This window comes from Scyliorhinus canicula, chromosome 1 (genome assembly GCF_902713615.1).
Source record: "Scyliorhinus canicula chromosome 1, sScyCan1.1, whole genome shotgun sequence".
NCBI classification, from domain to species: domain Eukaryota; kingdom Metazoa; phylum Chordata; class Chondrichthyes; order Carcharhiniformes; family Scyliorhinidae; genus Scyliorhinus; species Scyliorhinus canicula.
In genome coordinates, this window is record NC_052146.1 from 102216576 (window position 1) to 102231780 (window position 15205).

At 45.7% G+C, this 15205-nt stretch overlaps 1 protein-coding gene across 1 annotated transcript; it reads left to right on the forward strand.

The window, feature by feature from the left end:
* Nucleotides 1–266: 266 nt before the first annotated feature.
* Nucleotides 267–10345, forward strand: LOC119965684 (XK-related protein 8-like). Its single transcript, XM_038796449.1, has 3 exons — nt 267–838; nt 3370–3560; nt 6888–10345. The coding sequence occupies exons 1-3, from the start codon at nt 510–512 to the stop codon at nt 7607–7609; spliced, it is 1242 nt and encodes a 413-aa protein (XP_038652377.1). The 5' UTR covers nt 267–509; the 3' UTR covers nt 7610–10345.
* Nucleotides 10346–15205: the final 4860 nt, after the last annotated feature.

The window sequence follows — 15205 nt, forward strand, 5'->3', positions numbered from 1 at the left end:
CCATTCTCCACCTCCGCGATTGCGGCGCGGAGAATCCCGGCCGTTAACTCTGTTTCTCTCTGTATAGATGCTGTCAGACCTATTAAGAATTTCCAGCGTTTTTGATTTTGGATTTTCAGAATCAGCGATATTTGTTTCAGTGAGATGACATATATTTGTTGTGTCACTCTGGGCAGAGTACTTTTCTTGGAGTGTGAGGGAGGTAACACTAGAGGGTGCTACGCAAATCATTAAAGTTTTGTTCGCTCTTGCCCAATTGCATTCACTTCCCAAGTTGCATTTTGAATAAAAAGTTACCCTATAATTTCGATGAAACAAAATTCGTTTGAAGCATTGCAGTGGAACACGGCTGGCAGTGAAATGAAACAGTTTGCCTTCGGGAGAGGGAAGATGCGAAGTGGCAACTCTGCAGCAACAACACGAATAGGAATTTAAATGTTTCAAAGTCTAAGAAAGCGACCAGCTCCGAAGTAAATGACAGGCCTTCCTCGCCCTCTTTAGTTTCGAATATGCCTTTGGACGATGAGCTTCATTTCTCTGTGCTCGACCTGATCTTTATCTGGCTCGGGCTGGTCACTTTCCTCTTTGACCTGGGCACTGATGTCTGGGTGCTGGCCTATTTCTTCCTGGCAGGAGATTATTTCTGGGGGGGCACCGTGTTGTTCCTGATCATCTTTTGCTCGGTGGTCGTCCAGCTATTCAGCTGGTTCTGGTTAGCCGGGGATCGGGAGCAGCTCCGAGACCGTTCCCATCCCGAGCTTTCTCCAGCCTTGAAGTGCGAGGTGGGAGATCGAGTCTTGCGGCTCTTACATGGACTGCAGCTGGGATTCCTGGTCAGGTCAGTATGGCTGGGGTGGGGGGGACAGAGAGAGTCGTCGGTGCTGCCTCAGAGGAAGGGAGACACAGAGTGAGTGAAATGTTGTTGAAAAAAAAGAGAAAACGAAATAAAGGAAGAGTAAAAGGAAGAGTAGCTGGGGGCAGAAATAGAAAGTGAATGGACAAAGTAAAGCAGGAGAGGGCCTGGTGGTAAGTTGGACCTAGAGGAGAGAATCAGGAACATCGGGCGGGATTCTCCGTGCGGCGCGCCCCCTGGGATGCTCCGTCTCGCCAGCCGGCCAATGGGGTTTCCCATTGTGGGCAGCCCCACACCGTCGGGAAATCCCCGGGTTGCTGGCGCAACGGAGAATCCCAAAAGCGGAGAATTCAGCCCATCAGTTTTGCTGCCTGTGATTCCAAAGTAAAAAAATCGCTGGTAAATGCAAATTACTGCGGATGCTGGAATCTGAAACAAAAACAGAAAATACAGGACAATCTTAGCAGGTCTGACAACATCTGTGGAGCGAGAAAGGAACTAACGTTTCAAATCTGGAGGACTCTGTCCTGCAGACCAGGTGAAGTTCTACTTTGACAAAGAGTCATCCAGACTCGAAATGTTAGCTTCCTTCTCTCTCCACAGTACTGTCAGACCTGCATCTGCAATAATTTGCTTTTAATATCTTGGTGATGTTCCCATTATTTTTGTTACATTGTGTCTCGTTGTAAATATCGTTCCAACATTTAAATGGAGTCTGTATCTTCACTAATCTTTGTTTCCTTCTGACTGTGATCCTTCCCATCCCAGTCATTCCCTCTCTCATCATTTTCATGTGTCTCTCCATTCCCCCTTTCACTACTATTACAACCGCTTTAAGCCAGTTCCTATTAGCTTCACAATGTAAATAATCACTGAACAAATGGAAACTATTGATACAGATGTTTAGTAATGCATTCAAACATTTATTATCTTTAAACAAATTTGTACTGACTACTGAGTTTGAAATTAGAAACAGAAAATGCTGAAAAAACTCAATACGTCTGGTAGCATCTATGGAAAAAGAAACAGTTAACGTTCTTTGGACGTTTTACTAGTTTAAATTATCATCTCCTGGTCCTAATCTCCTTGGCTACTTCAAAAGTAATATTCTATTTGCTTAACTGTACCATTTGATATTTTACTGTCCCCACCAGTTGTTCTGAAGGATTTAACTTTTGACAGTCAGCGATGGGGACTTTAGCAGTGCCCCAAAAACAGGCTCAGCTCTCTCCAACCTGAACTCTCAGGCGTGGCTCAGTTGTTGGCACTCTTGTCTCGAGTCAGAGACCATACTTTCAAATCACATTTCAGAGACTGAGTATAGGAAGTCTAGGCTGACATTCCAGTGGAGTACAGAAAAAATACCAAAAACAAAACCGCTGAAATAGATTGGATAGTTGTTATCCCATTGCTATTTGTGGAGCTCGCAATGCACAAATTAACTGTGGGGTTCTCCTTCATTGCAACAATGATTGCAATTCAAAAACTGCTTTCTCGATGACACTTCCAAATCCTGTTATCATGCAAGGAACAGCCATAAGGGTGATCCCAACTTGTGAAAGGATTGAGGACTTGTTCATTGTTTGCATTCCTCGGCCTTAAAAAGTGGCTACAGCAGATATTTAACAGCACGATAAAGTTAAAGCCAGAAGACAACATTAACTTAAAATTTTAAATTCTGATCCTTGTTTTCAATTTCCTCCACGTCCTCATCGCTCCCTATCTTTTTTTAATTTTAAAAATAAATTTAGAGTACCCAATTATTTTTTTCTAATTAAGTGGCAATTTAGCATGGCCAATTCACCTCCTCTGATCCACCTACATCTTTGGATTGTGGGGTGAAACCCACGCAGACACGGGAAGAATGTGTAAACTCCACATGGACAGTGACCCAGGACCGGGATTCAAACTCGGGTCCTCAGCGCCGTAGGCATCAGTGCTAACCACTATGCAACCGCTGCCCCCGCAACTATCTTTTTGACCTCTTCAAACCGCACAACCATCTGAGATAGATGTCTGCGCTCCTCTAATTCTGGCCTCTTTTGCCTCCCAGATTTTAATGGCTGCACATTGTGACCGAGCCCTTCGTTGCCTAAGCTCTGGCATTCCTATCCTACAGCTATCTACTTCACTTTTCTCCTTTAAAGACACGCCTTAAAACCACTTATTTGACCAAGCTCTTGACATCTGATCTAATATCTCCTGTATCTGGCACGGGGTCATATTTTGTTGTACTGCTCCTGTGAAGCGCAATGAGATGTTACAGGTGCTATATTGTTGTGAACTAATTCTTCACACAAAGCATGATCAATATCTGGAACAGGTTTTTGGGTATCGGTTAATTTACGGGAATAATTTAATAGTCGGGTACTGCAATGAGGAACTATAAATTTTCAGATTGATGAGTGGTGATGGGCTGAATGATCTTCCTCATGCAAATCAGCCTTCAGGTCTACAAAAAAAGGTGCAGGATACACCAGATTTGTTACCTTATTAATTGCACCTTGTTCCATCAGGTATGCAACAGCACTAGAGTTGGGGTACCGAGCATACAAAGAAGGGAACACTGTGGTCCTGCAGTATACCATTTACCTGGTCAGCGATATCAGCATGTTACGACTCTTTGAGATAATTTTCGAAAGTGCTCCTCAACTCATACTGATGCTGTACATCATTCAGCTGAGGAACCAGATGGAACTTCACCAGTGTAAGTGCTAACAATTGCCTCCAGCTTCATCCAGTCACCTTCATATGAACCAAAAACCATAAAAGAAATGGAACTTTGCAACCCAGAAGAGCAGAGATTAAAGTAGTGACATACAAAACCAAGAACAAGTTGATTACTTTTTAAAATAGATTATAAATGTTTCTAAATAGCAGTTTAAAACCAGTTTGATCCAGTAATTTGCATGGCTATTCCAGGAAGCCAAAAGAGTAAGCTGTGCAGATAGAAAACTTTCATGAACCAGTTTGCCTCATGGGGAACTACATTCTAATGCGAGGGGCAGGGATAAATGGTATTCATACCACAAACTCCAAAAGCAGCTTGAGGTGGGAAGAAGACTGGCATCTCAATACTTTGAGGCTGGGGCAGCATGGTGATGCAGTGGTTAGCACTGCTGCCTCAGGGCACCATGGACCCGGGTTCAATCCCTGCCCCGGATCACTGTCCGGGTGGAGTTTGCACATTCTCCCCATGTCTGCAACCCAAAGATGTGCTGGGTAGGTGGATTGGCCACGCTAAATTGCCCCTTAATTGGAAAAAAGAATTGGGTACTCAAAAAACTCAATACTTTGGAGCTAACCGTTTCAGGAGGGCCATTGAATTCTGTTTGAACCTCATGTTTGTGAGTACGAGTTGTGCAGAAAGACCCGAGTGAGATCAGAAAGGGAGGAATTTCGCTGATTTTGATGGCCAATAAATGACATTAGAATTGACACAATTGGCATAGTACACTTTGGAATTCTAATTTTTCTCTGCAGGCACTATTTTAAAGATGACATCTCAGTGATAAGTTCACTTTAGTTAGGCGACTCTAGTTAATTGTAAATCCTGTTTCATTGTATTTCAATATTTCACCTATGTTTCTGTTCTCATTTTGCATTCAGCTTTCTTTGATGGATATTATTATATTTTTCTGTTCCTAATTGGATTTCGTACAAACTCTCCTCTCATTTGTCATTGGCTCATCGCCGCAGTGCATTGGCCCCCCACAACATATTTCTATTCTTCCACAGGATGTGGGAGTTCAGGCTAAGCCAGCATTTATTGCTCATCCCTAATTTCTCCAGAGAAGGTAGTGGTGAGCCGCCTTCTTGAAACTGAGTGGCATTCTAGATGACAGAATCAACCACATTGCCCTGGAGTCTCATATAGGCCAGACTGGGTAAGGATTACAGATTTCTTCCCTTAAAGGACTTTAGTGAACCAGATGAGTTTACGCAACAATCCAGTAGTCATGGTGGGATTTGATTTCATGACTCCAGTTCATTAGAAGAGGCCTCTAAATACCAATTCAGTAATGAAACAAATATGTGACTCACCTTGGGCGAAATTCTCCGACCCCCAGCAGGGTTGGAGAATCGCCTGGGGCCGCCGAAAATCCCGCCTCCGCCGTGGCAGAGATTCTCTGCCACCCGGGAATTGGCGGGGGCGGGAATCGCGCCACTCCGATCGGCGAGGCCCCTGCGGCGATTCTCTGGCCCGGATGGGCCGAAGTCCCGCCGCTGGGAGTCCTCTCCCGCCGCCGAGGTTTGAACCACCTCTGGTGGCGGCGGGATCGGCGCCGCGACCGGGGTTCTGGGGGGGGGCGCGGGGCGATCGGACCCCGGGGGGTGCCCCCACGGTGGCCAGGCCCGCGATCGGGGACCCCCGCTCAGACTCCAGGACAGTGCCCTGGGTGCACTCTTTCTCCTCCGCCTCCGCCATGGCGGAAGCGGAAGAGAAACCCACATCGCGCATGCGCCGGTGGTGACGTCAGCGGCAGCTGGCTGCTGACGTCACCGCCGGCGCATGCGCCGACCGGCGAAAGCCTTTCGGCCAGCCCCGCAGCCGGGCGGCAGGCCTGAAAGGCCGCTGCCGCCGGTTTGTTGCGCCAGTCTTCTGATGCCAACCGCTCCGGCGCGGGGCTAGCCCCCAAAGGTGGGGAGTACCCCCCACCTTTGGGGAGGCCCGACTCCGGAGTGGTTGGCGCCACTCCCCTACGCCGGGTAGGGGAGAATCCCGCCCCTTCATTGGATTTCTGATCAACACCCATTATGGTTGATGCCAGTTTAGCAGGATGGAGGAATTCAAGAATTTATGATTAAATGGAAAGGCCACTCTTTATGGATTTCACTTGGTACCACTGACTAATGCAGGTGTGAGAATGAAATTCCAATTAAAGGAAGCACATGGTAAATTAAAATTTGCAACGGGCTCTTGCATCAAAACCATTTCTTTTTTTTCTTCTAAATATCGAGTACCCAATTCTTTTTTCCAATTAAGGGGCAATTTAGCGTGCCCAATCCACTTCCCTGCACATCTTTGGGTTGTGGTGGTGAGACCCACGCAGTCACGGGGAGAATGTGCAAATTCTATACAGACAGTGACCCAGGGCCTTGGCGCAGTGATGCAGCAGTGCTAAACACTGCACCACCATAACACTCTTCAAATCCACTTCTGACAGCAGTTGTTCAACATACATTTGCTCCCACATATAAAAAAACAATCGTTCGCTGTTCAGACCAATCTATTAAAAATAGGCACAAGTTATTTTTCCTTGAGAATTGTATTACTGAGGTATTCGCACAATTTAGTAACTATTTAAAAAGTTGACCCTTTTCCCTCACTCCGCCACTTTGCAAAATCATTTATTCCGAGGCCAATATTATTGTGGATTAGTTTCAGGGAGCCTTGTCCTTCACATAAGTGACTCTTCGTCAGATGGAATCCAGAAACATTACAGGGGCCAAATTTTAACTCCCTCACAATCCTTCCTCTGAGCCATAGTTAAAATCGGGCCATGTGTGTTAACAGGCTATTTAGAGTAGGAGGCACCATTCCATGCCACACAACCACTTTCTAAGAAGTGTCACTAGATGATGACCACTTGGCTAATTTCAACTCCCAAAACATTTTACAACAAACGGAGAAGGGAATGTTAGATGAAAAATAACAGATATAGTTTTGGCACTCCATAACTTAATTCTTGTTTGATTTGAAAGGGAAGTTGTTTTATATAATTGAATGATATTTGTAACTTTGGGAACTGCACAGCAGGTTAAGGAGTGATGAAATGGTACCCAGAGATGGCTTCCTTAATTGAAACCACACAATAGCAGATTTCTTGTGCACAATATTGTATCGTAATTGCCAAGTATTTTATAAACTAAAAAATTATTACTATTGAAATGCTATAAATCCCTTAAAGGGGAGTCACAGTACGGCAGTTTTCCACCCAAAACATAATATTCTCTGCGCTATTAAATAAAACGTTTAAACAATCATGATCAACTTTCTCATGTCTTGTCCTCTCGCTGTTCCACTTTTCAGATTTCTCCATTGTGGCTTGTTTCCTCTCCATTGCCTGGGCTCATCTGGACTTTCAAAAGTCCCTGCGCAGATCTCTTCGTAACAAAATGCGTCTTGGATTTATGTCTGCGGTGTCTTATTTTGTGTTTAACCTGCTGTTCATCTGTCCTAGGATTTTCAGCATAGCCTTGTTTGCATCCATATTCAAATTCTATGTACTCTTGCACTTTGCTCTTATTTGGCTATCCATGTTTATTTGGGCATGGCGACAAGGTACAGACTTCATGAACAGCTACCCTGAAGAGGTCTTCTACAGGGGTACAGTGGCAGTCATCTTGTATTTCACCTGGCTTAATATTGCGGAAGGAAAAACAAGCATCAGACAGATTATCTATCACTCATTCATGGCAGTGGATTGCGGGATTTTAGTTGGATTTTGGTGGCTCTATAAAGATCCAGTTTTAACTACCTCCTACATGCTCCCACTCGTTATTGCTATATCATCATCATATCTTCTTGGCTTGATTGTAAAGTGCATGTATTACAAGTATCTTCATCCTACTGTCACAACAGAATACTCGCTAACTGACGAAACAGACAGTCTACAAGAGGATGGGTTCCGATCAACTTGCGAGAGCAGACCTTTGATAAATGAGAGAATGAAAATCCTCGCCAATTCTTTTTGCTCTCCGAAACCCGAGGGAAACAAACTCCACTCAAATATTGTTGAAACTCAAATCTAAATCTCAATATCCTGCTGAATGTCAACTTATGCAATGCTTTTTTTCTCTGCTATGAAACTATTTGCTGTATTTATTTCAGGTCAAAATGCCCAGGTGGATATTGATCAGTTGGAATGTGTGCATCAGGAGTACTTTCTTCTTCAATTACTTTTGTTCCGACGTTCTCGTCTCCTGTCATTGTCAGGTGACAAAATGAGCGACAACAAACTTATTTGCTTAAGATCAGCATCAATGAATGGAGATGCCAATCCTGAGTATTAAGGGAACCTCCTCCGATGATCGCCCATAGAAATTACAATACCGAAATTGGGCCAAACCGCATAAGCAATAATTCTAACCCCATAGTCTTGTCCCAATTTCCATCTCTCTTTACTTTCTTTTCATTTAACTATCTATCCCATTCTTAAATGTTGACACGAGCTCTGCTTCAACCACTAATTCTGGTTCTACTTTTCTTTAAAAAGATATTTATGAACCTTCGGACCACAAATTTCTTACACCCTTTGTCCAAAGTCTCTTACATTTAATCCTAAATCTGTGTCCCCGCATTCACTTTTTAATCAAAATGTATTTTATTACAAACATGTATAAAAAAGAACAGTAACATACACAAAAACACCTCCAATAACCTACAGTTTGTACAATTTTCCCCATTTTATACCCTCCCTCCCCTCTCCCCTTTTCCCGCGATGAACAATTCCCCAAACTTGGTCATGAACAGCCCCCACCGTGCCTCAAAGCCCTCTTTCGACACCTTCAACTCAAATATGATGTTTTCCAACCGGAAAAGATCTTTTCCAACCGTCATTCAGGTCTGTCCCCCCCCCAGCCAGGCCGCCATACCCAGTAGCGTATCCACCCTCTAATTCGACAAGATGCTCCGCCAGGCAATTAGAGAGGTGAAGGCCACAACATCATTCCCCCCGCCCCTCCATCAGCTCCGGCATATCTGATACCCCAAAGATCGCCACCATTGGGTCCGACCTGAACTCCACCACTACAATTTTGGACAATGTCCCAAACACCGCTTCTCAGTACCGTTCCTACTTCTCACAGCCCAAGAACATGTGCACATGATTCGCTGGCTCCTACGCGCACTGCTCACACTCGTCAGCCACCTCATGAAAAAACCCACTCATCCTTGCCTGAGTGATATGCACCCTGTGCACGACCTTGAACTGAATCAAGCTCATCCACACGCAGGAGGAGGTTGAGTTCACCCTGCCCATTGCCTCATACCACAGACCCCAATCTATTTCCCCCCCCAACTCCTCCTCCAATTTGCACTTGATCCTCATCACTTGCTCCTCCCCCTCCCCAATCTACCCATATATATCCCTAATCCTACCCTCTCCCGACTCGTCCAAAAGCAGTAATTGCTCCAGCAGGGTGTAGCTCGGCAAACTGGGAAACGCCCAGTTGATACTCTTAGTTGATAAAAAAAACGTATCACCTAGCTCTCCATGTACGTCCCTGTCACCATGGCCTTCAAGCTGAATGCCATACAGGACTCCTGCTCCATCCTAACCCAATCTACCCCACCACCACCATCACCACTCCTCCACGTTTGCTGTCCAATAATAATGTAGCAAGTTGAGGAGTGCCAATCCCCCTTTCTGCCTCTGTTTCTGTAGCAGGGCCGTCTTTATCTCAGCACCTTCCCGCCCATGTAAACTCTGAAATCACCATCTCCAATTTCCGAAAGAAAGCCTTCGGGAGAATGATCGGGAGGGCCTGGAAAACAAACAGGAACCTTGGTAGCACATTAATTTTCACGACTTGCACCCTCCCTGCCTGCATCAGGTGCATTGTGTTCCATCTCTTGAAGTTCACCCCTAATCTCCACCAACGTTGTCAAATTCCACATGTGCATCGTAGCCCATTCCCTCGTCACCTGGATCCCCAAATACCTAAACCCTTCCCTAGTCACCTTAAATGGCAGCAGCCCAAAGTTGACCCCCAGCCCCGCCACATTTGCAGGGAACACCTTGCTCTTTCCAATGCTCAGCTTATACCCCATGACCCAGCCCATACTCTCCAACGGGTCAAACACCAACAATAACAGATCGTCCACGTACAGCGACACCCGATAGTCTCTACTCCCCTTCACAAACCCCTGCCACTCCACTGACCCCTTAGCCATCGCCAAGGGCTCAATGCCAGCACAAACAACAACAGTTGTTTCCTCTGTCTCGTACCTCTGTGCCCGGGCGACTAAAAATTAGCATAGTGCAGTCAGCTCTGAGTTCATTGAAAACAGAAAGGATTTCACAACATCCTTATGTCATGGTGCTCCAAGAGATGCACGTTATTTACAGGTACTAATGCAGAGCTGGTACTGTACAATCAGTTCCAAAATTAGGCAGTTAAAATAGATTACATTAAGTAAGACACGTTGGGATGGATCAGAGTGAAAACCTGAGTGGGAAAGTACAAGGCACAATCCTGATTTGTGTCGGCTCACTTCGCAGTCAGGATACCATGAGCTGCACAATAATTAGCTGCAGTACTTTGGGCTCGGACAGGGAAAATTGATTGTTGGGGGTTCTGTCCACCGATTGCTACAGTCCACTGCCAGGTGAATGTGGTCCAAGGGGGTGGAAATCATCTGGGTTACGCTATGATGCCGTCCATAATCTGTTAGCCTACCAGTATTCGTGATCAAGACTCATAAGAGTAACAACTGCTTGAATAAGGTAGCATGCCACTGTAAATAAATTGAGTTGGTGAAATTGAGATTTCAAAATGCATATTGTTTTTAGTGTATCCAAATTGGAGAATGTAACCAAAGTTTTGCAAAGACTGAAACGAAAGAGAAAATGCTGGAAAATCTCAGCAGGTCTGGCAGCATCTGTAGGGAGAGAAAAGAGCTAATGTTTCGAGTCCGATGACTCTTTGTCAAAGCTGAACAAGTTAGTAGCCAGTTTACATATGACAAGTGAAATATCAAGAGGACTATCTTCACAGATTATGTGCAAATATAGTGGTAAATGGTGAGGATGGGCAGCACGGTAGCATTGTGGGTAGCACAATTGCCTCACAGCTCCAGGATCCCAGGTTCGATTCCGGCTTGGGTCACTGTCTGTGCGGAATCTGCACATCCTCCCCGTGTGTGTGTGGGTTTCCTCCGGGTGCTCCGGCTTCTTCCCACAGTTCAAAGATGTGCAGGTTAGGTGGATTGGCCTTGATAAATTGCCCTTAGTGTCCAAAAGGGGTTGGTTTAGCTCACTCGGCTAAATCGCTGGCTTTTAAAGCAGGCCAGCAGCACGGTTCGATTCCCATACCAGCCTCCCCGGACAGGCGCCGGAATATGGCGACTAGGGGCTTTTCACAGTAGCTTCATTGATGCCTACTTGTGACAATAAGCGATTTACATTTTACATTTAAATTGCCCTTAGTGTTGGGTGGGGTTACTGGGTTATGGGGATAGGGTGGGGGTGTGGGCTTGGGTAGGGTGCTCTTTCCAAGAGCCGGTGCAGACTCGATGGGCCGAATGGCCTCCTTCTGCACTATAAATTCTATGATTTTGTGCATGGTCTGGTATTTCTAAAAAAAAATTGCGTTTATGATTTTGCTTAGTACCACAATGCAGAAAACCTCTCTCCCACCAAGGTCAGTGAATCCATTTAGAGTCACGTGCATTCAGATAAGCGGCAACCAATGTAAATGCCATTGAAAGAACAAATACTAGAATTGAAATGTTCCAGAGTGAAAATTCTTTAAATTAATGGAGGATCTCACTGCTTTACTATGGGGAAAAATATGTAGTAATATTAACTCGATCACAGAAACGTGATTCTGATTTAATTTGTCTGAATTGCTGATAACTTGAGATTCATCAATCAAGTGCAGGGTTTTCAGCCTGTGCAACCAGTGAATGTACTGACTGACCCGGAAGCCTGCACCTTCAACAGATTCTCATCCTGCACTTAGTACCTCAATGGATCAGCTGTTCTTATTTTTTATATGTGGTTTCTAATTTTTATAAATGTATACTGTAGGAGAGATTTTTCAACATTTAAAAATATCTTCCTCTGCTTTGCAACTAAATTTCTCAAGTTGTATTAATTTGTTAGATCCAACAGAGACTCGATGGGTCACATGGCCACCCTTCTATGTCATAATTGTCACAACATCCTGGGCTAGTGTGCGGCCAATTGCAGCCCCACTTGACCCGGAGACGCATCAAGTGAAATTAAGAGTTATTTTAAAGTACCCGATGATATTGGCTAAGCCCAATACGCTGCAGTTACCAGTTTTGTAACTTGAAATCAACTAACCTTTTATTATGTACAGCATTATAATTAAAAAGTCAGAAAAATGTAATTAATACCCTTTCCCATCCTGGCTTTCTAACTATCCCTTTACACACACGCACACATAGACAAATAACATAGAAGGAAAGGGTGGTTGAGAGGTAAAGAAAATATAATTTTAAAAAGGAGTAGAGAATTTTTGATGCACAAGAATGGCTTCTAGTTAATGTCTTTCTGGGTGCAAGTTTATGTTGCAGTACTTCTTTCTTCTAGGCTTCAGATGATTTTCGCTGGCACTTTTGTCCAGATTCACTGTAATTGTAAGATATTTTCAAGTTTATTGCAAAGATGTGCCAGGCACTCACTGGTTTTAAAACAATACAACTGACTCGATTCTCCGCCCCACCGCACCACATTTCTGTTTCACCCCGCCAGCGGGATGCTCCATTACACTGGCTGGTCTATGGGGTTTCCCATGGCTTGGGGCAGCCCCATGCCATCGGGAGACCCCCGGGCTGCCGGCAAAATGGAGCATCCCGCCGGCGGAGAATTCAGCCCCAGTTCTTTATTCAGCAGCGAGTGAGATTTCCTTCTTCCAAGGTCTAATGACTTCTGCCAAGTTCTCTCAAAAAGTAGCACACAGGAACCAATCACTGATTGTTGTCAGGCAGAACACTGTCCGCTCTCCAACCCACAGGATGTCAGCCAGCCAATCGAACCGACTTCTTCCAAAGCTGGTTCCTGAGATTCACTCGACACCAACGAGTCAGTTTCCTCCTCTCCAAAATACAAAACTTGGACCACACTGTCCTGACTAGCAGGCGACATCAGCTTGAGTCTGCTACTTAAAGTCACATTCTGATTATGGGTCCATGGACCAAAAATAATGAAATAAAATAAACGGGATCTAAAGAAGTAACAGGAAGGACTCTTACATAATGACTGTACAAGACATCAATCAGCAGAGCACCAGGTGCCAACGGCAGCTGCTGTGTGCTGTTTGAATCATGGCATTAGTTAAATTTAAAAAGACAATAGGAGATTTAGAAGCTAGATCAATAGCTCCATACCTTCCACGAGGTTGCGGAGCCATCTGATTATAGCTGGAATGGTGCCACAACTATCCATGGCACTCTTGGGATGAGGCAGGAACAGCAGCCCATAATTCCTGCCATGGATTTAGATAATAAACCCAGAATGTACCTAATATCACACAAGAAGAGTTAGATGGGATTATATTTGCAGTTGAATAACCTCATCCCATTTACTGTCAAGTTTCACCCATGAAGAGCAGTCACTTGTGTCATAATATCCACTCATGTATATAATGAGATGCAGACAGGCAGTGATTGACACACAGGATAACCAATGAACACACACGACACAGAACAACCAATCACCAGACAGGACACCACCACTATAAAGCCCACAGGGCATTAAGGCTCTCTATCTCACTGGATACGGCTCGGGAGATAGTCGCGGTGCACAGGCCAATGAACATCATCATCATGTGATAGAGAGCTAGTCTGGTCAAGCCAGTAGGGGGTTATCAGGTTAATAGAGTGTCAACCCACAGCAGATTATGTACAGCAATCAACAGGTTCAATAAAACAGTGTTGGACCATCTCCTGTGTCGGAAGCCTGTTTCTCGTTTTACTGCATCCAGTTGCAGTCGATGTTAGACCAACACAGATAACACATCATGGTACCAGAGAGCTAGTAACTCTAATGAACCTACCTCGAGTGAATCTGCAACGACCAGCACGCAGCCATCCAGCGGCATGGAAAAGATCCAACCTCCTCCGGATCTCCGGCAACCTCGGCGCCAACTGGAAAGTCTTCAAACATAAGTTCCTCCTGTATATCGAGGCCTCCGACCTCGAGGCAGCAACGGATGCCCAAAAGATCGCGCTATTCCTGTCAACTGCGGGGGATCACGCCATCCACATCTATAACTCGCTCACGTTTGCCGATGGCGAAGACAAGATGAAGTTCAAGACGGTTCTGCTGAAATTCGACAACCACTGCGACATTGAGGTGAATGAGAGCTTTGAACGTTACATGTTCCAACATAGGCTTCAGGGTAAGGGTAACGTGCTAACGTCAGCGTCATGACGTGTCTAAATTGTGGCTCCGCCCATTTAAACTGGCAATATCCAGCCAAAGGAAGGCAATGTCTACAGTGTGGAAAGCCTGGGCATTACGCGGCCTTATGCAGGTCTACTCCACCGACCAACAGCCAGCAATCCCAGCTGCAGCGCAGACGTGTCCACTGCGAAAAACAAGGCATGCAGGATTCGGATCCCGACAGCTCAACGGACCCCGATGCTGACTGCCTCAAGTCTCCATATCAGGTGGGCATAATCACCACGTGCGAGCTGGCCTCCACTGTGCCTTCAAACTGCTTTTCAATCCTCACTGTGGATCCTGACAATGAGTGGTGTGCTGTCGTCATGGTTCACCAGTCTCGCATCCGATTTAAATTGGACACTGACACATCTGCAAACCTCATATCACAGTCGGACGTCGACAGCATCCGAGACCAATCTCGCATTCTTTCACCAGCCTGCCAGCTCCTTGACTACAATGACAATGCCACAGCTGCCAGTGGATCGTGTCAGCTAGGTGTATCTCACATGGCAATCAAAGTGACGTTGCGATTCGAGATCGTCCGGCCTGACAAAGCATCCCTGCTCGGTGCTCGCGCATGCAAACTCCTAAATCTGGTCCAGCGCGCCCATGCCATGTCCTCGACACCGGCAACTGCCCCGCCCAATGTAAATCTCCAGGCTGAGATAGACAACATTCTCACGCAATACCACAATGTGTTTGATGGATTGGGCACGCTCCCATATCATTACAGGATATTGCTCAAACCGAATGCCATCCCAGTCATCCATGCACCGCGCCGGGTGCCGGCTCCTCTCAAGGATCGTCTGAAAACGCAGCTACGAGAGCTCCAAGACCAGGGTATCATCGCAAAGGTCACGGAACCAACAGACTGGGTCAGCTCCATGGTCTGCGTTAAGAAGCCCTCTGGTGAACTCTGTATTTGCATTGATCCCAAAGACCTGAATCGCAACATCATGCGCGAGCACTACCCGATCACAAAGCGTGAAGAGTTAACCCGTGAGATGGCTCATGCCAAATTCGTTACCAAGCTGGATGCCTCCCGTGGGTTCCGGCAGATCCAGCTGGAGGAGTCCGGTAGGATTGGGGGAGCACGGTAGCATGGTGGTTAGCATAAATGCTTCACAGCTCCAGGGTCCCAGGTTCGATTCCCGGCTGGGTCACTGTCTGTGTGGAGTCTGCACGTCCTCCCCGTGTGTGCGTGGGTTTC